The following is a 24,269-nucleotide window of genomic DNA, read 5'->3' as shown; positions in this document are numbered from 1 at the left end:
GCCAGGTCACCACCACTCAGGGGGCCCCCCTGGGAGCTTACACTCAGCATTCCCCAGTATGCCAGGTCACCACCACTCAGGGGCCCCCCTGGGAGCTTACACTCAATGCATCCAGGAGCTGTGGTGGCCTTCCAAGAAAAATCTCCATGTGCCCCACAGCCCCTGCACTGAACACTGTGCACAGGACAGACTGAGGCCCTGTGGTCATCTCCTGTGGTCACACTAGCCAGTTACCACAAACTCCGTGGCTTAAAACAACACAAATTTATTCTTTTTCATGTTTTGGAGGTCAGAAGTCTGAAAGGGTGTCAGGGACTTCTGGGGACTCTGAGGAGGATCTCTTCCCTTGCCTTTTCCAGCCACCAGAAACACCTGCTTGGGTGGCACGTGGCTCCCTTCTCCATCCTCAAACCCAGCAGCATGGCATCCTCCAATCCCCCTCTGCCCCTTACCCTCCTGCCTCCATCTCATGTGTCCCTGTGGTGACCACAGGCCCACCAGAGAGCTCAGGATGCTTAACCGAGTCACACTTGCTAAGTGACTTCGCCGTGAAGGGTACACATTCAGATTCTGGGGCTGAGGATGGGGACGTCCTTGGTGGGCCACTATTCTGCCTACCACAAGTGGGATGAGCTTGGCTTGGGGGCACAGGCTGGACTGTGCCTCCTGCCTCCCTACCGACTCTGTTCAAAGTAGAACTCAGTGCGGACCGAGGGCTCGCTCTCCTTGGCAAGCCGCACCGGCTGCTGGGGCTCCTCCGGGCCGCAGAGGAACCAGCCAGGGCAGGCGGCCGCCTCCAACCTGAAGGCGGAGCCCAGGCTGCTCTGGAAGAAGGTGAAGCGCGTGGCCCGTTCGCCTCCCTTGTACAAGTCCTCGATGTTCACGTCCTGCAGGGGCAAGGTGGCCGCTGCAGGACCAGGGTGCTGATGGGAGTGTGGCCCTACAGGCCTCTGGGGCTCTACCAAAAGGGACATGCCTTGTGCAGATTCCCACAGGCAAGGCTCTTAGTTCTGGGCACAAGGGGGAGGGTGGAAGTCTGAGGAAGTGGGACGGTGGCCCTGAGAAAGGTGGACGGGGCCCTGAGGAAGGGGGACCATGGCCCTGACCAAGAATCCACAAGTGGGTGCAGAGCACCTCGGGGCCAGGCAGGGTCCACACCGCCCCCAGAGAGGGGCGGGGTCTCACCTCCAGCTGCAGGGAAGGTCCCTCTTCTGTCTGTACACATGCCAGGCAGCGGCTCCCTCCCTGGAGCCCCAGGAGGATGGGGACCTTAGCCCGGTCCAGGTCTCTGTTAGGAAGTACGCAGATCTTCTCTGGAAGGAGGACAGAGACAGGAGATGAGGGCAGCCCAGGTTCAGGGTCTCGGGGAGCAGAAGCCCTGCAGGCCTGGCCACACCTGGGCTGCAGGGCCAGCAGGACTCTGCAGGGTCCTTTTGGGCCAAAGCTGCCCCCTGCCTCTTTCTGTCAGGGGACAGCTGCTGCCCCTCTGGTGGGGACAGAAACAGAGACAAGTGGGGGCTGCGCTGAGCGGAGCGTGGCTCAGGGCCCGGATGGAGGCCACGGGAAGCTCACCAGCTCTGCAGTCGTCGGTGTCGGGGTCGCCCACCAGCAGCTGGCCGTCTCTAGTGTACAGCGCCTTCTGATCCGCATCCTTGATTCTGGAACAGGACGGCAGTGCTGAGGGTCTGTTGCATTCAGGCACCACCGAGACCCCAAGCCCTTCCTCTAACCCGCAGCACTGAGCGCAGGGATGCTTGCTTCTCCACCAGAGCAGGTCAAGACCGCTCTGTTTTAATGAAGCCAGAGAAGACCTCCTCCCCTGAGCTCCTGGTTTCCAGAGGCTTGGAAGAGTGAGGGGAGCCAGCCTTCTCGTGGAGGGGTAGAGAAAGTTCTCTCACGAGGCTCAGATGTCTCAGAGATACAGTGAGCCTTATCCCAAATTTTCCCAGCTTGCTCCAATTTTTATCAATGTTTATTTTATTTAATAAAAGGACTAATCAAGTGGATAATGAAGCATGATTTGCTTTTTCAGATATTTTAAAGACTTTCTGTAGGAGAAAATCTGCAAATTGGAAAACAAAAATTAAAATATGCTGTGCTAGGTAGGTGTCCATCCAGCCCCTGGGAGCCAGGGCCTGGTGTGCTCCAGGTGGACCAAATACAGGTCAGCAGAAAGCCCAGGCAGAGCCAGATTGCAGTCATCTGGGGGTGGCTGTGGTCCTAATGACCAGCCTGGGAGGGCAGGAACGTGCCGGGCAGGCTGGGGAGAAACCCAGGTGAGCGGGTGGAACAGCAGAGTCACGCAGGCAGCTTGGTTGCCCGGCTGGTTTCCAAGATGCCCATCAGCTGCTCCCAGAGCCTGGGGAGCTCTCGACAGGTTTGAGGGCAGAGTCTCTGGACCCATGCCACTGCCTCCAAGCCCTCTCTCCCTCAGTAATAGCCGGGTATAATACCTTCAGCTACTGGCTGTATGTTTAAAGCAGTTTTACTTGTATATGAAAACAGATCTGGACCATCTTGGGCTTGCCCGTGGACGTTCTCCCTCACACCTGGACCGCCGGCAGCACCCCACTTGGAGACCAGAGAACAGTAACCGAGGATGCAAATGAGGCTAAATGCAGGTCAGGGTTGGGGGCCTGGGCTCAGGGCCAAGGCCACAGACAACACCAGGAAGACAGTGTCACTGGGATTCAGGGTTGCCTCAGCTTTCAGAGAGGCCGGTGTGGCCACACAGGTGACATGAACTCCACCCCAGGCTCTGCCTTTTGGTAGCCGCCTGGCATGGGGGCACCAGGCGCCTGGTTCCCAGAGTTGGTAATGTTTTCTTTACAGGTTTCTCTGGGTGGGGGGGAAGCATAGAATGGCTGGTATCTCGGAGAATTGGGAAAGAGAGCTGTTGTCACTGCAGAGTGTGATGATGGAGAGTGATTACGGGTTTCTGTGGAGTCCCTGACCAGCTTTCCTCCCTCTGCCCATATGGGCCCAGCCCCGCGGGCAAGCAGGGCCACAGCAGGACGACTTACATGTAGTATTTCGCCATGGGGAGGGAGCACATCCTGTAATCAGGGGTGTCTGGTCCTCACTGAGGGAGAGAGAGAGGGGCTGTTAGAGAGGGAGGGGCAGCAGGCAGGGGCATGCATCCAGGGCACAGAGTCACCTGCAACAGGCTGCAAAAGCCACCTAGCTCTAACCAGCCTGCTGGAATCCAGCAGCGCCCCAGCCCAGCCCATCCAGCTTCAGGGAGCTCTGTGTCTTCCTCACTGGGGATCAGGAGGAGGCAGCAGGGCTGTGAGCCTGGAGGGGGTGTGTGCCTGTGCATGTGCACGTGTGCGTGCGCGCGCCTGCATGCGCTCACTTGTGCCCATCTCTGGTGCTAGCTCTGGGAAAGTGGAAGACAGGTCCCCCAAATAACTTATCAGGACGCTTCCTGGCTGAGAGGGGCTGTGTGATGGAGCCCCACAGCTGGAGATGAACCGGAAGCAGATCCTGTCCCAATTCCCAGCCTGGAGGTCACCACATTCCTGTCCCCTGACCTAGCAAGGGCTTCCATGTCCCAGAGCCCGAGCGCAGAGGGAAGAGCAGCATCGCTAGGAGGCCTCTCCAGCCACCGTCCAGGCAGGGGCTTCCTGCAGGGCTAGGCACACCCTTCCCAGGGACACCTGTTGCTCTGCGGGGCCTTAAAGGAGCCCAGCCCCCTGTCCTGGTGTGCTCACTGTGGAAAATGGGTCAGCCCCCAGAGTCAGAGGCTCCTGCAAAGAGACTGTCCCTGTGTAAGCCCGGTGCAAAGCTTCACAGGACCCTGCTCCTTCCTCAGGGGGGTCATCCTATCCCAGAGTGCCGCCAGGAAATGACCACCCTGCAGAGAGGCCAGCCCAGACTCGGGCATGGAAAGCAGCCAACCGTAAGAATGGCCAGGGCTGCTGTTGGCCAGGGGCGTCTGTGGAGTCCCTGACCAGCCTTCCTCCCTCTCCCCATGTGGGCCCGGCCAAGTGAGAAGGGAGGAGAGAAGAAACACGTGAGAACACAGGAAACGAGACAGGAAAGAAGCCCGGAGGGCCACCAGAAGGAGCAGGGCTAGAGGGGCAGGGTGATACCCTGGGCATTGGGGCGGCAGGCGAGGGGATCGGCTGGAGCAGAGGGCTCGAGCCCCATGGCCTGGGAGCTGAAGAAGTAGGGCCAAAACCAAGGTGTCCTTGGGTACTGGATCTGCCACTGTCCCCTTGGACAGGTCACTTTGGATCCCTGGGCCTTGAGGCAAGAGTTTGGGGGTTGATGGAAGTGAAGGAGAGCAGGGTAAGGGTGCAGATGCCGGCTGGACACGGGCGTTAGGGTCATCCCACAGCTCTGAGGTGGCATGAGTTCTCCTTGGTCTAAATAAAATGACAGATTGCCCAAATGTCCAGTTATAACGATGCACACTGCATCGCTTTTTATAATATGGTGAAGATGGGAAAAGCCTAAGTGTTCTCAACGAACCTAACAGGCGATTGGTTAAAAAAAAAAAAATTATGGCAATTACAGAAAAGAAGACATATGTGTACACTGAAGATGACATCATCGATGAAGGTTTAGAACGTGAAATTTTCAAATACACCTGGGAAATGCGCAGGTTATGAATAATGCGCACATGACAGCCCGTCCACACACATACAGAGATGCACACGTGTTAATAAAGACATCTAGTGTTTTTATAACACTTGTCTATGACCGATAGGATTATAAGTGACTTTTTAATACCTTTCAACATTTTTCCTATAATAACCCCAAATTTTCTTTGTAATATAAAGTTGTTTTTTTTTAAATTAAAAAAAAAAGTGTTCAGTCAAAAATCATTGGCTCCCAAACATGCTTGACCACCTGGATCACCTGGGGGATATATTTTTTTTTTTTTTTGGTACTGGGGACTTAACTCAGGGGCACTTAACCACTGAGCCACATCTCCAGTCCTTTTTTATATTTTGTTTTGAGACAGGATCTTGCTGAGTTGCTTAGGGCCTCACTAAGGCTGGCTTTGAACCTGCCATCCTCCTACCTCAGCCTCCTGAGCAGCTGGGATTACAGGTGAGCGACACAGCACCTAGCACCTGGGGACTCTGATGGACATTATTTCGGGGGCTGAGGGTACTGACTGAGTGAGGCCTGAGGCGGTTCAATGATGGCCAGCCTTGGGCCTCGGTGTGCCAGCTCCGTCCTTCCCGCTGTTCAGTGCACATGCCAGTCACCTGCAGCTCTGGTGAAACTGCAGACTGGTTCCCTGGGTCTGGGACAGGGACCAAGACTTTGCCTTTCAAACATGCAACTGGGCAGTGTTCACACTGCTGGCCCCTGGACCACACTTCTAGTTACAAAGTACCAACCAACACCCAGTCCAGGTGGTCCAAGAGCAGTGTGGCCTAGAGTCCAGCCCACCTGATATGCTCCCACCTAGCCACACCGCCGAGGCACCTTTGGTGATGGCCACAGACGTGGGCAGCCTGTTAGGTGCACTGAGATCCAGAAGGGGCGGGCCTAAGCAACGGGCCTTGTGTGCGGCTGAAGACTGCCCCTCCTGGTCAGTCGGCTCACAGAGCAGGCGGAAGCTCAGTGGTGGTCCAGCCCCACTGGACCCTCTGGGTTCTGTAACCCACCCTAGCGGGTGTCCCATGGACTCCATATTGGGCCTCTCTGCCTGGGTCCTGGCTACATTGAGAGGAGGTGAGTAGGGCTGAGAAGGTGGCCGCTGGGCTGCCCCTGTGCCGAGGCCCTTCCCAGTGCACCTTGAGCTCCCTCCCCAAGCCTTGCCTTCCCTTTAGGCCCCAGATGACCTTGCACTGGACCTTGGCCTCTATCCCTCTTTCCTCCTTTACTACTCCCTGGACATGACCTCTAGCTGTCTCAGACCTCCTCACTTCTCTTCTGGGTCGAATCCCAGTGACCAGTGGTGCTGAGCTCTGTCCATGTCCACCTGCACATCACAGCTGCCCTGGCCTCTCCTTGTCCCCCTGCACATCACAGCTGCCCTGACCTGTCCTCGTCCCCTATATATCATACCTGCCCTGACCTCTCCTTGTCCCCTGCACATCATCTACGTGGAGTCTGTTCTCTCCGAGACGGTGTTAGCTCCCGTGGAGCCACGTCCATGGGCTCTGCTTTGACCTCTTGGCTCCCAGGAAGGATTGACATTGGGTGATGCCCTTCCCACCTGTCCTCTCTGTCTCAGGTCCATTGCAGACTCTCCCTCCTTCTGGAGCTGTCCCAAAGGTCACCACTCCATGTCCTGAGCACTTCTGTGCCATGTCCTATGGAGCTGCAGTCCATGGCTTCCCACCGCAGTGACCTCTTGATCTAATGTCTCCACACCTTGACCTCCAGCCGTCTGCAGTACACCCCGCCATTACACTTTGGGTATCCCACCATTACACTCCACCACATTACACTCCTAAGCTTGGGGTGGTCAGCTTCTCCTCCTCCCACCCACTTCCCTCTCAGTTCCATTCCTCACACCTCCAGAATATGCGTTGGGCTCATAAAACTCATTATCAAATTCAAAACCTGAGGAGAACCAAACCTAGCTCCCACCTCTCTGTGTGTCTGCCTTGTCCTCAAATCCCAGTGGATGGCTCCTTTGGCAACTTCCTGCTCTCGATGGCCACGCAACTCCACTGCATTCCTGCTCTTCTGCCTTCAACCCAGCCCAGCCCTTGTGAGGCCCCTGGACTTGTTCTCAGCTCTTCTCTCACCACATCCCACCCAGCTCTGGAATCTGAAGTGGCTCCTCGTTTTGCCACCACCTGGCCCCATCTTGACTATTATAGGTGGCACGAGTCACCTCTACAGGCAGCAGACTCCTTCCTCACCTTTGCAGAGGGCATCCTTAACTTGCCTCTCAATTTCTCTCACCGCTGTCCATCCAGAGCTCTAGTATTAAGATTGCTGGACATTGGTGTCCACATAGAAGGGTATCCAGTTCTGTCCCATTAATTATTCACACAGACAAAGAACCCAGACACGCAGGGTCATGTCATCTAAGGAAACCCAACTGTGACAGCCCGTCTTCAGGGTCAGTGTCTGTAAATCCCAGGGTTAGATGACGGGGCTCGGGTTCTTTCTAGGTCAGATTCTCTTTGGTTCCGTGACTCAGAGTTTAATGACCCTTCCTTTACTGCTGTAACCCTGCTCTGAAGGCCTATTAAGTGTCACTGTTGTTTAATGTTGTACATTAAGACATTCGTTCCTCTTGTAAAAGCCGATAAGCTCTCGAGGTCACGAAGCCTGGCACCCAGCTCTCCCGATGCTCTCCCCAGCCGCCCGGCGGACAGACCCGGGTGCTCATGAGCAGGACATGGGAATGCACACCCCGGGCTCTGAATGGCAATGCTGGGTTCCAGACCTAACTCGGCCACCAATTTGCCTTGCTGCCTTTTGTCCCTAAACCTCCAATTTATCTCTCCTTGGAATGAGAGGTTGGGCAAGGTCACCAGTTTTCACAGTGAGAGTTTACACAGAAACTACTGAACATACTGCTTTTGCTGAACAGGGTGTGACGAAGACGCAGGGACCCTGCTGGTGTGCCTCTCGTCTACCAGAGCAGGCACTAGACATCCCCAAGGTCTCGCGAGTTCACCAAACACTGCTTGACCTCACTGGCCTAGATGCTGCCTTCTGGCATTGTCTTTGAAAGTCCAAGGTTCTCAATATTTAAAAATCTAGACTTGATTTAGCCTAAACCACTCCCCAGATCCCACCATGAGCTGCTAGATCTACCGATCATTCCCCCCAATTCTATGAAGGGGATTCTTTGTTAACCAGATGGCTTGACAGGTGGCACTAAGAAGGGGACATTTTGGGGACATAGAAGAAAAAGAAGAAGGCAATACTGCCAGCCCACCACTGACCTGCAGATCCGGGCGCCTGGAACCCTGGTGTCGGAGCCTCCTACTGCTCTCTCCAGGGCGTCGGCCCCACCTTTATATGTGGGTGAGGGTGGGTCGAGCCTGCTGCAGTCGCTGCCATTGATTCCAGGACAGGGAGGAAGAAGAGCCCAGAGATTTCACAATGTCTTTGACACAGTATGGATAATGAGAAGGTGGGGAGATTAATGAGTATTTATCGAAGGGGGCGAGAGTCACCCATAAAGCCCTGACAGAGGCCAGGCACTGAGCCTCACTCTGTGGCTACTGTCATTGGCCATGTTATTATTGGTTTGGCAGCCAGGGACATAGTGTAGGGTCAGACATCAACGGTGACCCACGGGGCTCCATCAAGGCTTGGGACGTGGTTACTTGGGACGTCGGGTAGGTCTGAAGATTACTGAAAGCACCTGAAAGTGAGATCAGGGGCTGAGAGCATCATGAGTGTGTGGCCCTATTTGGAAAGGTGGGGGGGTGTCTCTGCTTTTCAATAGGTTTAATTGGTTGACATCACCTTGATGAAACAGATCCTCTAAGGAAACCCAACTGTGGAAGCTGTTGACCTTATCATATTCACCCTGGGACTGGCGAGGTGCTATGTGCCCCACACTAGCAGGAACGATGTCAGAACGAGAGGTCAGCACTGAATACCCAGTTCCCTAACTGACATTACCTAACCCAGGCTGTCCACCCATCCATTCATCAATTCACCCATCTAATCATCTATTCATCCCATCATTCACCCACCCACCCATCCACATATTTCTCTATCCATCCATCCATCCATTCATCCATCCATCCATCCATAGATCCACTTTCCCATCCACCCATCCATCTATGACAAGGGGCAAAGAGATTGGTGTCATGCCCACTGGAGACTAGCAGCCTTTCTCTAATTCTCTCTCTCTCTCTCTCTCTCTCTCTCTCGTTCTCATATCATTTGTAAATTTCCATAGAGGGCTTGATGGGGAGAAGGGAGGGGTCCATCCAAGACCCAGATGGTTGCAGGACAAGAAGGGAGAGAAGATGGGCAGGAGGGAGGCCAGAACATTGCTTCTACAGCCAGCGCTCACTCTCCACTCCTCCCACTCTCCCTCCTCTCTGTGGGAAGGAGTAAAGCGTGGGTGTCACATCAGGCAGTAAGTGCATGTTTACTAAGCTTTTATCTGCTCTATGACAAAGACATGAACAGTGCTCAGTTCCTGCTGTTAAGTAGCTTCACAGTTCAGCTGGGAGCAAAGTCACAAACACTTGAAAGATAATTTAAATGACCAGAATCTCTAAGCTGTGGACCAAGGGCATGTTGGAAGCCACAGTTGCAGAGAAACTCCTTGTTTAAAAAAAAAATCTTGGGAAATTAAAATGACCTTGGACATGATGTCCTGGTGTCCCTCCAGATGGAGAGGTCAGTATTATGGAGCTCTGGAGATATAGGTTGATGAGACTTTTCCTCCGCATCTCTAAGGCCAGGGACTGCACAACCTCTGGAAGAAGCACTAACAATGTTTGTGGAGTTAGTGGTTAAAAATCTGGGATCATTCAGGAAAAACCGTCTCCACATCATTTCCACCCGTCTGTCCAATTTGTGCTTTCTGGAATGACACGAACAAGGATACTCTTCTACTCGGCAGAACTTTGAGTGTCTGCGGGGCTCCCCGTGTGCTGCTTCTTCAGCGTGAAGACCCTCAGCAGCTTCACCTCTTCCCTGGTGACCTGCCCTTGGGACCTCCTCTGCTCTTCCATTTCTGGAGCTGGCATGACGCCCCATATGGTGTGGAGATTGTGTCTCTGGTGACATGGGTCCAGGCCTACAGTTTAATCAACAATTGCAGAAATCTGAAACCACCAGGTCTTTTTCACTTGAACCACCATGGTGCCAGCACCCACGGCCACACATACCCCAAGGTAGTGTTTAATGTCCTCCTTTTCCTACTGACTTATAAATGCCTGCACATTTAGGCAGAAGCCCTTGTGAATCCTGTCATCCCATAAATGGTGAAGCAAATCACTTCAGGCTGGAGAAACCTTCAAGAATGAAGTGGAATTTAAGCTCCACCCTTAGAGGCTTAGTTGGGTGGAAGATGAGGGAGAGAATGTTCCAGGGTGGAGAGAGAGTGGCCACATTCCATGCTCACTAGATTCCAGTGTTTGCCAAGCACCGTGCTTATGTCCGGAAGCAAACTGACGCAGCCCTAACCTCGGGGTCATCCTGGGGCCACAGACTCCAAGCCAACTCACTGCAAGGAGGTGAACATGAAGCGTTGCCAGAACAAATGACCAGGACTCTCAGCTCATCAAAGGCTTCCTGGAGGACGTGACATCTTAGCAGGGTATGAAAGATGGGCAGTTTTTCTAGACAGGGAGGGGGGTGAAGAGCCCCAGAGCAGAAGGGCAACCTAAGACTGTGTCTGGACCCACAGAGAGCGGGTACAGGAACCGGTGTACAGAAACACAGCCTGGTACCTGGAGCCCATGGGGACCTCAGCAGTGCCTGAGCTGGAGTTGCTGAGGCCCATGGAGGTCATCCCTCCTGTCCTGACCCTGTTCTTGTCCCTCCCTCTGAAGGCTTTGAACCTGCCAGTCTGGTCCAACAGGTGAGCTGCATGTGGAATAGCTGAGGCTCAGATATGGGACCCTGCTGTGGCTTCTGGGTTCAGTCCTCAGGATGCTGGTAGGGACACTAGAACAGACCCTGGCTTGTAGAACTAGATGTGTGCAGCAGTCAAGAATGATCTAATCCTTCCTGAAGCAGAGAACATTTAACAAATTTTGCATGATAGGCATTTAAATAGACTATTTGGATCAATAAAGGGTCAGAGTTCATTTTGAGAAGGAAAAAAATTGGAAAAATTGCAATCATAATCAAATGAATGCAGTGAGTCTCCCTTCCTTGGGTCTTCATCATCTACGCTTCAGAACAAGTCACTCCAGAACCGAGCAATGAGCTCACACAGTTTCTGGGGCAGGACTCTGGACGGCTCTGCTCTGTGTCAGGAGGCTGCAAGCCAGCTGTCAGCTGGGTGGCTCTCATCACTGAAGGCCAGACAGGCTGCAGGACTGGTTCCATGCCTGTGGCTGTGGTTTGGAGACTCTGGTTTTTCACATGGGTGTACCTAGGAAGCTACAGAGCCAGCGGAGAAGAGGAGGTGAGATGGAGAGAGAGAGAGAGAGAGAGAGAGAGAGAGAGAGAAAAGGCATCTCAAGATAGAAGGCCCAGTGTCTCCTATAACTTACTCTCACAGGGGGCAAGCCGTCAGTCACTTTAGCCACATCCCACTGGCCCAGGACACCTCTGGCGCGCAGTGTGGGAGGCGTGCATACAGGGTGTGAATTCCAGGAGTTGGGGTCACGGTGGCTATGCAGCCAGTCACCACACACTTCACGCGTCAAACAACAAAGATTTATTCTCTCACAATCCAGGAGGTTGCCACTGTCCTGATGTGCTTCCTCTGAGTCTCTGGGTCCTCTTCTTACAAGGACACTAGTCACAGGAGAATTTAGCCCACCCTAATGCAGCCTGACCCTGTGGCAACCATCCGTAAAGACCCCATCCTCAAGGAAGGCCACAGGCTGAGGTCCAGGAAGGACATGAACTCAGGAAGGACACTATTCATTTGGTACAGCAGCCCTCTTGGGAGCTGATCCCAGGTCTTGGGCTTCCAGGGACTGTGGGTCGTTCCAGTTCAAAGCACAGGATTTTTAAAATTATTATTGTTATTATTGTTGCTGTTGTTGTGATGATGATATGATGACGATGATGATGATGACGATGATGATGATGGTACCAGGGATTGAACTCAGGGGCACTTAACTACTGAGCCACATCTCCAGCCCTTTTTTACTATGTTCTTTAGAGACAGGGTTTCACTGGTTTGCAGAGGGCCTCACTAAGTTGCTGAGGCTAACTTTGATTTTTTAAAAAAGTTTTTATTATGTAGGGTTTTTGTTATTGTTGTTGTTTTTTCATTTGTTCTGTTTGTCTTTTGTCTGGGGTATTTCCTGCGACTCCCTTACTCTGGAGACTCCAGCCACAGGAGCCCATCGCATCCTCTTCTTGGTGCTTTGCTGGGGAGGTTTCTGCCCCTGTGTCTGCCCCCCAGAGCACCGGGCTCAACTCAGCTTGAGGCTGAGGACAGTCAGAAATGGTGTCTTTTCCAGTTCCTCAATCTCCCTATTAACTTCTTCTTTATAATGACAATTGGAACCCATCCTCATGATAGAAAAATTAGGAAACAGATTAAAAATAAAAATAGACAGAAAAGTCACCTATAGCGCCACCACCCAGAACCTGCTGCTACTGACGTAACTTCCAGGGAGGTTTGATTCAGAAATATATACTTAGGTATTTCTTTTAAACTCAAAAGAAATTGCAAGAGCTCTGACTTTGTAATATGCTCTTCACAACATGCTGTAAACATCTTTCCATGGGAGGAGAGAACAGCACTGGAGGTTTTCTTTGTATCTTGGGTTTCTAAAAGAGATGGCATGCCCATCTCCTGTCTTCTGAGGTGAAGCTGCTTCCCCAGGGACACCCTCCCAGGCCCTCCCATGCCCAGGGCCAGAGGAAGAGGGCAGAGACGGAAGAGGCAGACCATGGCAGGAATGGGGAGGGGCTGGACCGGCAGGGGATCATGGTCCATCTACCTGTGGCCACCTCCCTCTCCTGCACCCCGGGGGGTGACAGGACCTCAGTGGGCACCTGGGCGCTGAGTCAGGCACCTTTAAGCATGAAGGAATCCCACTCAGTAATTTTATGCTGCTCCCGGTTTATCCCACGAGGTGTTTTAAGGTTCCACAGTAGGACCACCCCGTGGGCAATGAATGTGGGTACTGATCCCCAAACTGAGAAGACTTTACACAAACTGGGACCAGAAGAAGGGAGCTTGGCTGGGTGCCCTGAATTCTGAGAGCAGGGATGGTCCCCCTCACCCCCTGCCCCCGCTGGAGCTGGCGCTGCCCGGGGAGTTGTGGGGGCAACCGTGGCCCTAATCACAGGGCTGGAAGTAGAAGTCCGTAATGGGGGCGTCCCAGGGGGTGTCCCAAGCAGCGTCCTCGGGGATCTGGGTGAGCCTCACAGGCTGGTCAGCCTCGGGCGCTGTGCAGAGGAACCAGCCTGGGTAGGCGGCTGACTCAAAGCTGGAGGTGAGTCCCATGTCCCTCCGGTAGAAGGTGAAGCTCTTGGACTCCTTGGCGCTGCGGTAGAGCTCCATGATGTTCACGGGCTGCCAACAGAGGGGCAGGGGTGAGGGGTAGCGGTAAGAGGCAGGGGCGAGGAGCAGCGGTGAGGGGCGGGGGCGGACAGTGGGAGGCCCAGGCTAGGCAGAGCCCTTGGGGAGCAAGCAGAGCCACGACCAGCAGCAACTTTCAGGGTCCCTAAGGTGCCCAGAGGCAGTGCCCAGCCTCAGAACTGGCCAGCTTAGTCTCCAGATGGTGAGGACGCGGAACAGGGCTCACCTCCAGTTTCAGAGTTGGTTCCTTCTCTGTCCCACACGACAGGCACTGACTCCCTCCCTGGACACCCAGGATGACTGGAGACAGACTGGCATCCAGTGACCGATTAGGGACAACACTGATCTCCTCACCTGTGGGCAAGAGTCAAGGTACGGGCCTTTGGGGGCCTTTGTTTCCCTCTCCCTGATCTTGGACTCTGGGAGCAGGGCCAGCATGAGGCCTCCTGTCCTCACGCTGGGCAGAAGGGGAATCTTTCAGCAGTTGTCACAGGGAGAAGGCCATCCTCCTGCCACTGTCCCAGAGTGGACATCAAGGCACAGAAGCACCTGGTGCCACCTGACACTGCAGCCCCCACATTTAGAGCTGTCTCCAACCCCAAGAGACCCTCCCCAGTACCTCATTTGATGCCCAGGCCTCCGTTCTGAGCCCTGTCTTTATGAGCCTCCCAGAAGAGGACTAGCTCCCCCTGCACCCCCCACCCCATGCACATGCACACAATGCTCACACACACAGCAGCACACATGTGCACACTACAGCAGAGGGGCCAACTGGCTCCAGTGACCCTTACGAGTGCCCAGGTGGACAGGTGTGCACTCTCAGAGACTATCCGCCACAGCATGTGGGTAAGCACGAGGCCACACAGTGTTCCCTGCTGCTGAGGTCTGCAGGCCTGCTGGGAAGCCTCCTCGGGTGCCTCCCGCAGAGGGACACGGATGGGGACCACTCAGGTCCTGCTCTACACCAACCTTTAATGACCTTCCCCGCGTGCAGCCCTCCGGCCAGAAGCTGGTTGTTGTGCAGATAGAGCACCTTCAGGGCCGAGTCCTTCATTCTGAAACGTGGGGAAGGAGGAGGCCGTGAGGAACGGGGCTCCTGCAGCTTGCCCTGGCCCAGAGTCCCCCAGTCTGAGCGTCTTGCCGCCCTCTCTTCCAACAATGCTGGGTACCACAGCCCAGCCTTCCCCCAGGCCTGCTGGGCCCCTACCTTACCAGGGGATGAGCCCAGGCCCCCACCTGAGTCTCACCCTACCCAATCTTTCCTATCCACAGTCCCCACATGGTCTCTCAGAGAGAAGTGACTGCAGCTGCCGTCCATGCTGCTGAGCCACAGGGACACATCACCTACTCTCTCTGGGCCTGAGTCTCCTCATTGCTAAAGATGGGTTAGATAGCACCCAGGTCTCTTCCTGATTAAAATCTGTATCTTCGAGCATTATTGAAGACTTCAGTGGACATTTACTTCCACTTGGCCATGTATTCCTGAGTGAGGATTTTCTCTAAATTTAAAATTGATTTATTTTACTTTTCTTAGTTATTGCTTGTATATGAGTTGATTGGTTTTCTGATATACTGTGAGGTGAAAGATGTACTCTGAAGCAGGTTTCTGCAGATATTAACTGGGGAAAAGTCTGCAGTGTAAACATTGGCTGCATGTTTGACCTAACATGATTAAACAAGCTCCATTACTTAGTAAGATCCAAAGTCACTGGCATGCTGAGGGCACCGAGAGCTCTTACCAGGACAGGGAAGGCACCACTTGCCGCATGTACTTGATCAGAGAGCTCGAATGTACAAAGAACCCCATGGGACTGAGGCCCATAGAACACACCTTGAAACGCGCTAGCCAGTCGTCCCCCAAGTGTCCAGGCTGCTGGTCCCACAGACGCCAAAATCCACAAGGCTCAAGGCCCCAACACAGACTGGCGTAGTGTTTGCATAGAAGCATCACACATCTTCTGCCATACCATGAATCATCTCTAGATGACTTACAATACCTACCATCATGCAAATGTATGCAAACACTGTCATACTGCATTGTTTAGAGAATAATGACAAGAAGATCATCTGCACATGTTCACCGCAGATGCGATTTATACATACATATATATATTTTTTTAAATCCACAGTTGATTGATTCTGTGGATGTGGAAACCAAGGATATGGAGGGCCAGTCAGACGAGACTCACGTCAGAGAGGGCTGCTCTCCCCCTTCACTGTGAAGTTCACACACAGCTGAGTTTCTGGGTCAGTACACACTTGTGGGTGGGCAGACCTCTGGAGATTGTTTTGATTCTATTCCCCCCACCCCCAGGGCTGCAGGGAGGTGGTGGCTGGAGTGACATTAACTCATGGCGTAGGGAGCAGAGCAGAGCTCAGAGGGGGGCTCCTGGCTCCCATCTTCCCCGTACGTGGACCAGGCTGCAGCCCTGGCCCCGTGGTTACTTGTCCCCCTGAGGTGGGCTGCCAGGTCCTGTCCCAGTCTGAAAGGCTGGAAGAATGGCAGGGGCAGCGACTGTTGGCCCTGACTCTCAGCCGCCTGTCCTCCGCTGGGAGCCCCGGCTGGGGCAGCAGGCCCTTCCCGCCCTCACAAGGCTGGACAGGTCCACCCAGATCGCACTCTTCTCGGAGGCCCACACACTCACCGGAAGCACAGCGCCCCGCTCAGGACCATCTTGAATTCCTCGATGTGCAGATTCCCCTATTTTGAAACAAACAGCAAAAAAAAAAAAAAAAAAAAAAATTAGGTGCAGACAAAGGCTGAGGGCTGTCAGGGGCCCGGGGAGCAAGCAAGCTCTTGAGCCTCCCAGCGGGTAACCACATCCGCTGGGCCAGGGCTTCTGGAGCTGGGGTCAGCAGAGCCTGTCCTGCCAGCACCCAGAGGACACCTCGGTGGCTCCTTTCCCTTGGCGGGAGCCTGCGGAGTCTTCGGCTCCTCGGCTTTTTAAGTGCATACTTGATTATTTATGCACTCCTCCCGGGTCGCTGGGAGGAGACTGAAACTGCAAGCCAGGGAGGAGCAGGGTGATGTGACACCCTGGAGCCTCCTGAAGCACCTGCTGCTCTGCCCGGCCCGGGGAAGGGAGTTTCTGGAGACAACCTCCCCTCAGCTCTGAGCCGGGCCCTTGGGGCTCTGAGGAGCACACAGAAAAGCAGCATCTGCCGTGCTCATCCCTCCCTCCCCTCCCCGCCTTCCTTTGTCAGGCCCATGGAGACACCGGCCATGGGGAATTCCTACTGGGGGAGCATGTAGTAGGCTACAGGTTCACTGCAGAAAAACCTGAAAATCCAGAAGAGCAAACCAGGAGAAGAACATGAATGCTTCCATGAATGCACCATCAAAAATCCCGTGAGGACACTCTTCCTCCCCCACGTCACTGCAGACAGCTGTCCCGCTGCAGCGTCACAGAGGCCACTCTCAACCTGCAGCTCTCTGGGGCACCACAGCAGACTCGTTTCCCACACTAACATGAATAATGACTTCCTAGGTTTGAACAGCTGTGCAAAAATTCCTAAGGGTCTTTTATCATTCATTTATTCCAGCCCATTATTATGGGTCCTTAATTTGTTGGGTTGTATTGGTTCATTTTTGCTATTGAGCGCTACGTTGTGACAAACATCTATGATTCCACAGTTGATCTTTCTTAAATATCTCATTGACCAAAAAAAAAATCATGATTGTGAATCCATTAATATGCTTTTAAGACTCTCCGTGATGGCTCTGAATTAACGCCCGTCAGTGCAGAACAATTTAACAACATCTTGACCACCATCAGTAACTATTGATTGTAAAAGCATGAATTTTAAAGAAACCGTATTCAAACATGTGGGACAAAAAAAAAAATCCTTAAAGGGTTTAAAAATAAATATCGGGTTGATTGAAAGACAGAAAATAACCCCTTATTCACATAAGACTACCAATGTGATAAATAGCATTCAGAAAAATAAATTTAATGTAGATGCTGCTTATGCAAAATCATTAAATGCACTATAAATTGGCCAGATAGAAATGACTCAGAAATTATTGCCAATTACAAGAACAAATTCCAGAGTTAAGCTATTGACAAAGTGGTTTTCAAAAAATAGGCTCTTGTCTGCAAAGTGATTGTAGAGGTGGACACAGTTTCCCCTAAACGCCAGGGTGCCACTCTCAACAGTGAATCAGCGGACACCTGGCTGGTTAATAGAGCTCCTTCAAGTTCTGCCCATTCAGAAGGGAGCATGCATGTGGCGAGCTGGCTGGGTCACCGGGGGTGCCTCTACCAGCTCTGTCTATTACAAAACGTGCTGAAATGAGAATCCAGATAGGAGGAATGAATGGACAATGCACCAATGAGCTCACGTGTGGTGCACGCTTGTGAGCCCAGTAGCTCGGAGGCTGAGGCAGCAGGAGGATTGCAAGTTCAAGGCCAGCCTCAGCAACTTCATGAGACCATATCTCAAAATAAAAAAAATAAAAAGGGCTGGGGATGTGGCACTTGGAGATATATCTATATCTCTATCTATCTATCTATCTATATCCCTAAGCTTGAAAATAAGACAAAACGACCACAGTGTGGGCTTTCACATTGTCAAACAGACCCCCCAAACAGTTAGTTCCCTCAGAAATGTGTCCTTGGTTGTCTCACAAATTGGTATTGGTTGGCTCCCAGTGCATCCCTAGGGTCTGAACGCCCCACCACTGATTGGATTAAGGCTCTCATAACCCAGTGATTTCACCTCTAAGCCTTCTTGCATTTTGGGGGTCACATCCAAACCATAATAGTGCTATTTTTTACTATAAAATGCCCTATGCTGCCTTGGGACTCTACAGAGTTCTCACCAGGAACAAAGATCTCACCAGATGCAGCTGCCAATCTTGAACCTCCCAGTCTTCAGAACTGTGAGCCAAAAACAAAACAAAACAAAAACAAACAAATAAACAAAACCTCTTTCTCTCACAAATTACCCAGTCTCAGGTATTTTGTTTCAGCAACAGAAATCAAACTGAGACACAGATTCTCTAAAGTTAGATGTGAACTAGGAGAAGATTGATAAATTCCAACTTATTTTTGTCTGGTTAAAAAAAAGAAATTCAAAGGCAGTAATTTTTAAAAATTGTAACTTAGCCAGCCTATTCCAGCATTTCTTTCCCAATGAATACTAAAGACCTTTGTTCCTTGAGCCATCCTTAGATAATCAGTTTTATCATTGTGATTCCCTCACATATTAATAGTAAACCGTTGACTCCTACTCACTGCATATGTGTATGAGAGTCAATTTTTGAATGAAGAGAATTTAAATTTTGTCTCTTTTGACAACGTGAAAGCCCACACTGTGATCATTTTGTCTTATTTTCAAGGGTGGTGCTACTTTGCCCTGACCTCACAGCTTCCGTGCGGGATTTTTGAAGTGTGTTATAGGGTACTAATCCTATAACAGGCAGCAGCACTTCACGCCTTCCCTTCAGTGTGGCCTGCCCTTGGTCACTTGCTCCTGATGAATGTGTTACCTGGTGGGAAGGGACAGTGTATCGCATTTGAGCTAGGTCACCTTGCTCATGGCTCACCCAGTGGAAGCCAGTGGCCATGGGATGGACCTCAAGCAGCCCTGAGGGACCTGTGTGGGGAGGAACAAGGCCTTGTGACAGCACCCTGGGAGTGAGCCTTCTGAGGTGCAGATCCGCCACCCACACAGGCCTAGCAGGCTGCAGCCCCTGCTGACCCCCCACCTACACAATGGAGGACCCCGCCAGGCTGGTCCTCCCACTCCCAGGCCATGGGAAACCGTAGGCATTTCTCCTTTTCAGCGGCTGGGGTTGGAGTCATGTTCAGCGCTGACAGCTTCCTGCAGCACCTGCCGAGCTTCATGGTCAGTGGGGACCCTCCCTTCCCAGCAAACTCCTCGCGTCCTCATGGGGACCGTGTCCCGGGGCGACTCATCACCACATGTGTGAGATGTCAGTGCCCCTGGCGGAGGTGGAGGGGAGGACAGTCGGTCAGTGTATTCTCCCTGGGAGTTTGTAGGCTCACACGGCTCACCATCCCAGGCGGGAAGCTCTCGTTAGGGAGCCCGATTTAATAATGATTAAAATGACCATATCCTTCAGTGCTCACCTTGTCCCTGGAATCACGTTTAGGGGCCTCCTGAATTTTTTCATTATACACTTATCTAACTACTGATCTGCTAACCACTATCATTTCTGTTATTCGGAAGGGGAATCAGGCACAGAAAGACTAACTACATCGCCTGATGGTTGACCACTAATTAGGATTAGAGTCAGACCCAAGTCCAGGAAACCTAGTTCAGAACTATTGGCCCCACGGCACTCAGGTTGACCCTTTTGCTACCTGAGTCAGTCCTGTCACTCCTCTGTCCCCACACCTCTGTGAGTAAAAGGCAAGTCTCCAAAGGCCCATGCCACTGGACTCCCATGGACTCTCAGCCTCCTCCTTCCCCACTAAGGGGACCAGGAGCCAGGTAGACCTCTTGCTCTTCTTGAACAAGATGACATGGTCCTCCTGGGGCCCCTCGCTCTTCCTCTACAAGCCAGCGTGGCCCTTCTGAGGGACCTTCCCACTGGCTCCGCTCCCCACCCGGAAGCTGGCGTTGTCCCCACCTCCTGAGGCCTTTGCTGCGACACCCCTCTCAGCGAGGCCATGTTCTCCCCTTTGTGCATCCCTCCCCTGCTCCCACGCCCCCCACCGTGCCTCACTTCTTTCCGTGGGGCTCATCACTTAGCAGACTGTGTAATTCACCCAATGTGCCCTGCGTGGTATCTACTGCCCGCTCTCGGTGGTGCCAGGTGCACAGGATGTCTTAGTAAATAGATGCTCAGTTGTCCCCATCCACGTTTAAGAAGCCAAGGAGCTGATGACTATTTTTATCTCCGTTGTTTTTATTATGATGATTTCATTTCCCAGAAAGTATTGATGCTTGTGAACCCTCCTTTTATTCCTGGAACAGTTAAGACCATGGGTTGGCAAAGATGGGCCTGTGGACCAAGACCAGCCCACTGCTTGGTTTATAAATAAAGTTAGTGGGAGCACAGCCTGATGTCTATGCCACTTTTGCACGGTGATGTCTATGGCAGAGACTGTGTTTACTCCACAGCCTTTTATGGAAAGAGTTGGCTGAGCTCTGGTCAAGACTGTGTGGGTTCGAGTCTTACATCTGTTGCTGACTAGCATGTACATTTGGTCAAGTTACTTAAGCTTTTAGCTTTTGAGTTTTCATTTATAAAAAGGGAATAAAATTCTGCTATTGTTATGAGGACTAAATGAGTTAATATACATGAAGTGTTTAGGACGGTGCCAGCACATAGTAGGTGCTTACATGTCAACTTTATCATCATTACCACCATCACCATCACCACCATCATCATTTTCACCATTACCCACATTACCACTATCTTCACCATCATCTTCATCACCACCACTTTCATCACCATCATCTTCATCACCACCACCTTCATCACCATCATCTTCATCACCACCACCTTCATCACCATCATCTTCATCACCACCACCTTCATCACCATCATCTTCATCACCACCACCTTTATCACCATCTTCATCACCGCCACCATCATCACCACCATCATCCTCATCACCACCATCACCACCATCTTCATCACCACTATCATCACCACCATCTTCATCACCACCATCATCACCACCACCTTCATCACCACCACCACCATCTTCATCACCACCAGCATCACCACCATCTTCATGACCTGGGAAGTTTATTTCACCGCTCTGATTTGAGGATTTGACCCACTTGTTTCCGATTCCCTGTGAAGAGGACAGTAACAGCCCCATCCCTGGGGTGTCATGAGGCCTGCATGAGGCGAGGCTGTGCCGAGCCAGCTCAGTCACCCATGTGCTGTGTGCTCTGTGCCTTCAGCAGTCCCCGCCTCCCTCCCTCTCCTGGGTACAGTGAACACCAAGTGCACACTGGCGGAAGCCCACGGCGGCTCAAGACCCAGTGCTTCATCACATGTGCCTGTGCCTCATCCCCAGAGAGGGAAAATGCCAGACTCCATCCCTGCAGGGTTTGCTGTGAGGTCTTAGTGTCTAACAAGGACAGTTAACTTCTGCTACACATTCACCCTGTCAAAATAAATGTCGCTTTCGTCCCCTCTTGTTGTGACATCAGTCCCACGGGGTTAGTACAACTTATATTCCTATTTAAACTGACTGAGGCCAAGGAGGCTTGGAGAGAGTGAGCGACTCACCCGAGACCACAGAACCAGCAGGAGGTGGCTGGTACTCTGGCAGTTCAGTCCAGGCCAGGAAACCCCAGTGCCCCTGTGAAACACAAAGGGCATCTTGCTTACAGATGCAAGGAACAGAGGGCGGAGCTAGAGCAGGGACCTCCCTGCAGGACTCTCTTTCCATGAAGGACCAAGGGGCCACTGGAAAAGAGCTGGCCCAGGGTGGCCCAGAGCAGCCCATACTGAGATGGGGACTCCTCACTCACTGGGGTGACCTTGATAGCACAGAGCACCCAGGAGGGCCTCGCTGGGCACCAGAGATGGTGGCCATGTGCAGAACACCTCTGGGAGCCAGCCGCAGAAGTGGGCCTCCAGTTACAGCCTGACTCTGCAGCCACATCACAGGGTGACCCTGGGGTCCACAGAGGGGGCAGGGCCACCTTGGCTACTAAGACATTTGAGGACCACAAAATGCCACGAGGTCAGAGAGGCTGGGCCAGGTCAAGGCACTGTGGCCGGTGCTGGGCAGGGGCCCCGCTTTGCTGCCCTTTTTTGTCTCCACCTTGTTGTGTTGTCCTGTGGCACCTTTCAGCACCCGGGTGGAGGCTGGAGCGGGGGTGGAGGAGTAGAAATTTCTACTGGGGGAATAGAAATGGCCAGTTCTGCAGGGAGAGCGGGTGGCAACCAGGAGGCAGGTGGGGCCCCATGCACGTCACACCCACCGGCAGTTTCTCCTGACTGAGTCACCAGGGGCAGGTCCAGAGCCACCGGCAACCTCCTTACCTGAGATCCAGCTGAGGACCTCCAGAGCCTTCCCAGGTGCCTGCCTCATCTGAACCTCGAGGCTCCGGAGCCTGACCCCCTCCCCTGGGGTGTTTGGGTGGCCACTGATGGAGGGGACGAACATGACATTGGAAATAAGTCCAAATGGGAGAGAGCCAAGGGTCTGGAGGGTGAGGGCTGGCTCTGCTGGCCGCTGGGGCACCAGGAGGGACCACACAGGAAGGCAGTCCCCATCACCTGGACCAGAGGACACACAGGCTTCCCATGTCTCCACCTCCCTCCACAGGTATCTGGTCAGCTCGCCCAGCGAGCCTCCTAGCAGACGCAGTCGCAAGCAAGCCTGGGCACTGCGGCTGCTCCCAGAGGACCCAGGGGGCTCTGCTTCCCTAGGCTCCATCTGGGGGCATGGCACCAAGGGGATCACCCTCTTTCAAAAGTGCCTCAAAAACGGGATTGTTTTTGTAAACTAGGCTCGTCTCTTTATTATACAGGTCTCTGTACATCTGTCTTTTTTGATAGATTTTTAGTTATCATTTTTAATTACAGGGAAATATACGTAAGATGAAAGTTACCATTTTAACCACATTTACGTGAACTGCTCAGGGGCGTCATTCAGACCATTGAGCAATCCCCACCAGCCCTCGCAGGAACGCTTTCCACCTTGCAAAACTGAAACTCTGTGCTTAGTAAACAATGACTCCCACTGCCCCCGCCAGGCCCTGGCCACCACCCTCCTTCCCATCTCCATGACTTTGACTCACCTGGGTATCAAGTGGAAACTCACAGCACGCGTCCTGATTTGTGGCTGGCTTATTTCACTTAATGTTCTTGGGTTGTGGCTTATATCCGGACTCCAATTCCTTTCCAAGGGTGAGTAATATTCCAATGTGTATATATGCTCCATTTTCTTCATCCTTTCAGCAGTCAATGAACACTCTGGGGTTGCTTCCACCCTCTCACTACGGAGAATAATGCAGCTATTGCCTGTGGGTATGCAAGCAACTTTTCAGGTCTCTGTGTTTAATTCTTTCTAGTGTACGCCCACAGGTGGACGTGCTGGGTCATGTGGGACTCCTCTTGCTGTTGCCACTGGGGTGTTGTCATTGAGCCCCAGGTGCTCACAGCATTGTCCAGCTCTTCTGTCCTGTACCTTCTGGAGACCTGAGTCTGCCTACTTTTCAATCAGTTATGAAGGAAAGACTACTGAATGCCCCAACAAAAATTGGAGATGTGTCTACTCCTCCTGTTGGTGCCATCTATTTGGGGCTTGGAAGCTCTGTTGTCGGGAGCACCTGCTTAGAAGATCCTTTATGTGTTTTGCGTCCCTTTATCATTAGGAATGTTCCTCTTCATTCCTGCTAACCTTCCTGGACTTTAAATCTGCTTTGGCTGACATCCATGCAACTCCAGCTGTCTTCTGTTTAGTGTTTGCATGGGACATCTTTCTCCACCTCCTTACCTTTAAACTATCATTGTGTTTATAACTATATAATTAGATATTGTATACTCAGATCTTGTGTTTTTTAATCCAATCTGGAAAGCACAGTCTTTTAACTGGTATTTTTGCATCATTTACATGTAAGTGCTGATATGGTTAGATTACTATCTATCATTCTACTGCTTTCTATTTATTCCATGTGTTCTGTATTTCTTTTATCCTCTTCTTCCTTCTCCCGAGTTAAAATATTTTGATTCCACTTTACCTATTATATTGTCTTATTATTTATACCTTTAAATAATTTTTTGCTTACCCTAGGGCTTGCGTGTCCTTAATGAATAAGACTAACTTCCAATAACACAACACCACCTTATGGTAAAATAAGGGTGTACAACAGTATGTTTCCAATTCCTCCTTCCCACTCTTTATGATATGGTGGTGACTATCCCTAAAGCTAAGGATGAAAACTTTTCAAAGAATTAGAGAGAACAATACCTGTTCCCACCGCTGGCCTGGAAAGACTCGTAATTCACAAGGCCTTGGGTTCAATATGCAGAAGGACCTGCTTAAGCAATGGAAAGTAGTTAGGTCCAGACAAAATGCTTCTCTGGTTCTACCTCTCCGATCTCAGTATCATGCTCCAAAGGATCAAAACCTTTCCAAGTGCCTCAGTTGCACCAAAGTATAAAAATGGAGTTCATTCATAGTGATCTACAAACACTCAGCACCCTTGG

General features: G+C 52.1%; 2 protein-coding genes across 3 annotated transcripts; both read right to left on the bottom strand.

Annotated features, from left to right (window-relative positions):
- Positions 1–396: 396 nt before the first annotated feature.
- On the bottom strand, positions 397–7,942 carry Il1f10 (interleukin 1 family member 10). Of its 2 annotated transcripts, none has more exons than XM_015499656.2 (5): positions 7,875–7,942; positions 3,024–3,082; positions 1,573–1,658; positions 1,186–1,313; positions 397–887 (listed from the first exon to the last, which is right to left on the bottom strand). In XM_015499656.2, exons 2-5 carry the CDS (start codon positions 3,053–3,055, stop codon positions 675–677), a joined length of 459 nt encoding a protein of 152 aa, XP_015355142.1. In that variant the 5' UTR covers positions 3,056–3,082; positions 7,875–7,942; the 3' UTR covers positions 397–674. The 2 variants fall into 2 exon arrangements, with proteins under 2 accessions (XP_015355142.1, XP_048666345.1); XM_048810388.1 differs by lacking the exon at positions 7,875–7,942 and adding an exon at positions 6,559–7,219.
- Positions 7,943–11,795: 3,853 nt separating this feature from the next.
- On the bottom strand, positions 11,796–16,065 carry Il36rn (interleukin 36 receptor antagonist). The gene is made up of 4 exons (XM_015499774.2): positions 15,763–16,065; positions 14,087–14,172; positions 13,344–13,471; positions 11,796–13,111 (listed from the first exon to the last, which is right to left on the bottom strand). The coding sequence occupies exons 1-4, from the start codon at positions 15,789–15,791 to the stop codon at positions 12,875–12,877; spliced, it is 480 nt and encodes a 159-aa protein (XP_015355260.1). The 5' UTR covers positions 15,792–16,065; the 3' UTR covers positions 11,796–12,874.
- Between the last annotated feature and the right edge of the window lie 8,204 nt (positions 16,066–24,269).

This window comes from Marmota marmota, unplaced genomic scaffold (genome assembly GCF_001458135.2).
Source record: "Marmota marmota marmota unplaced genomic scaffold, marMar, whole genome shotgun sequence".
Classification (NCBI taxonomy): Eukaryota; Metazoa; Chordata; class Mammalia; order Rodentia; family Sciuridae; genus Marmota; species Marmota marmota.
This window is presented reverse-complemented; position numbering and strand designations above follow the sequence as displayed.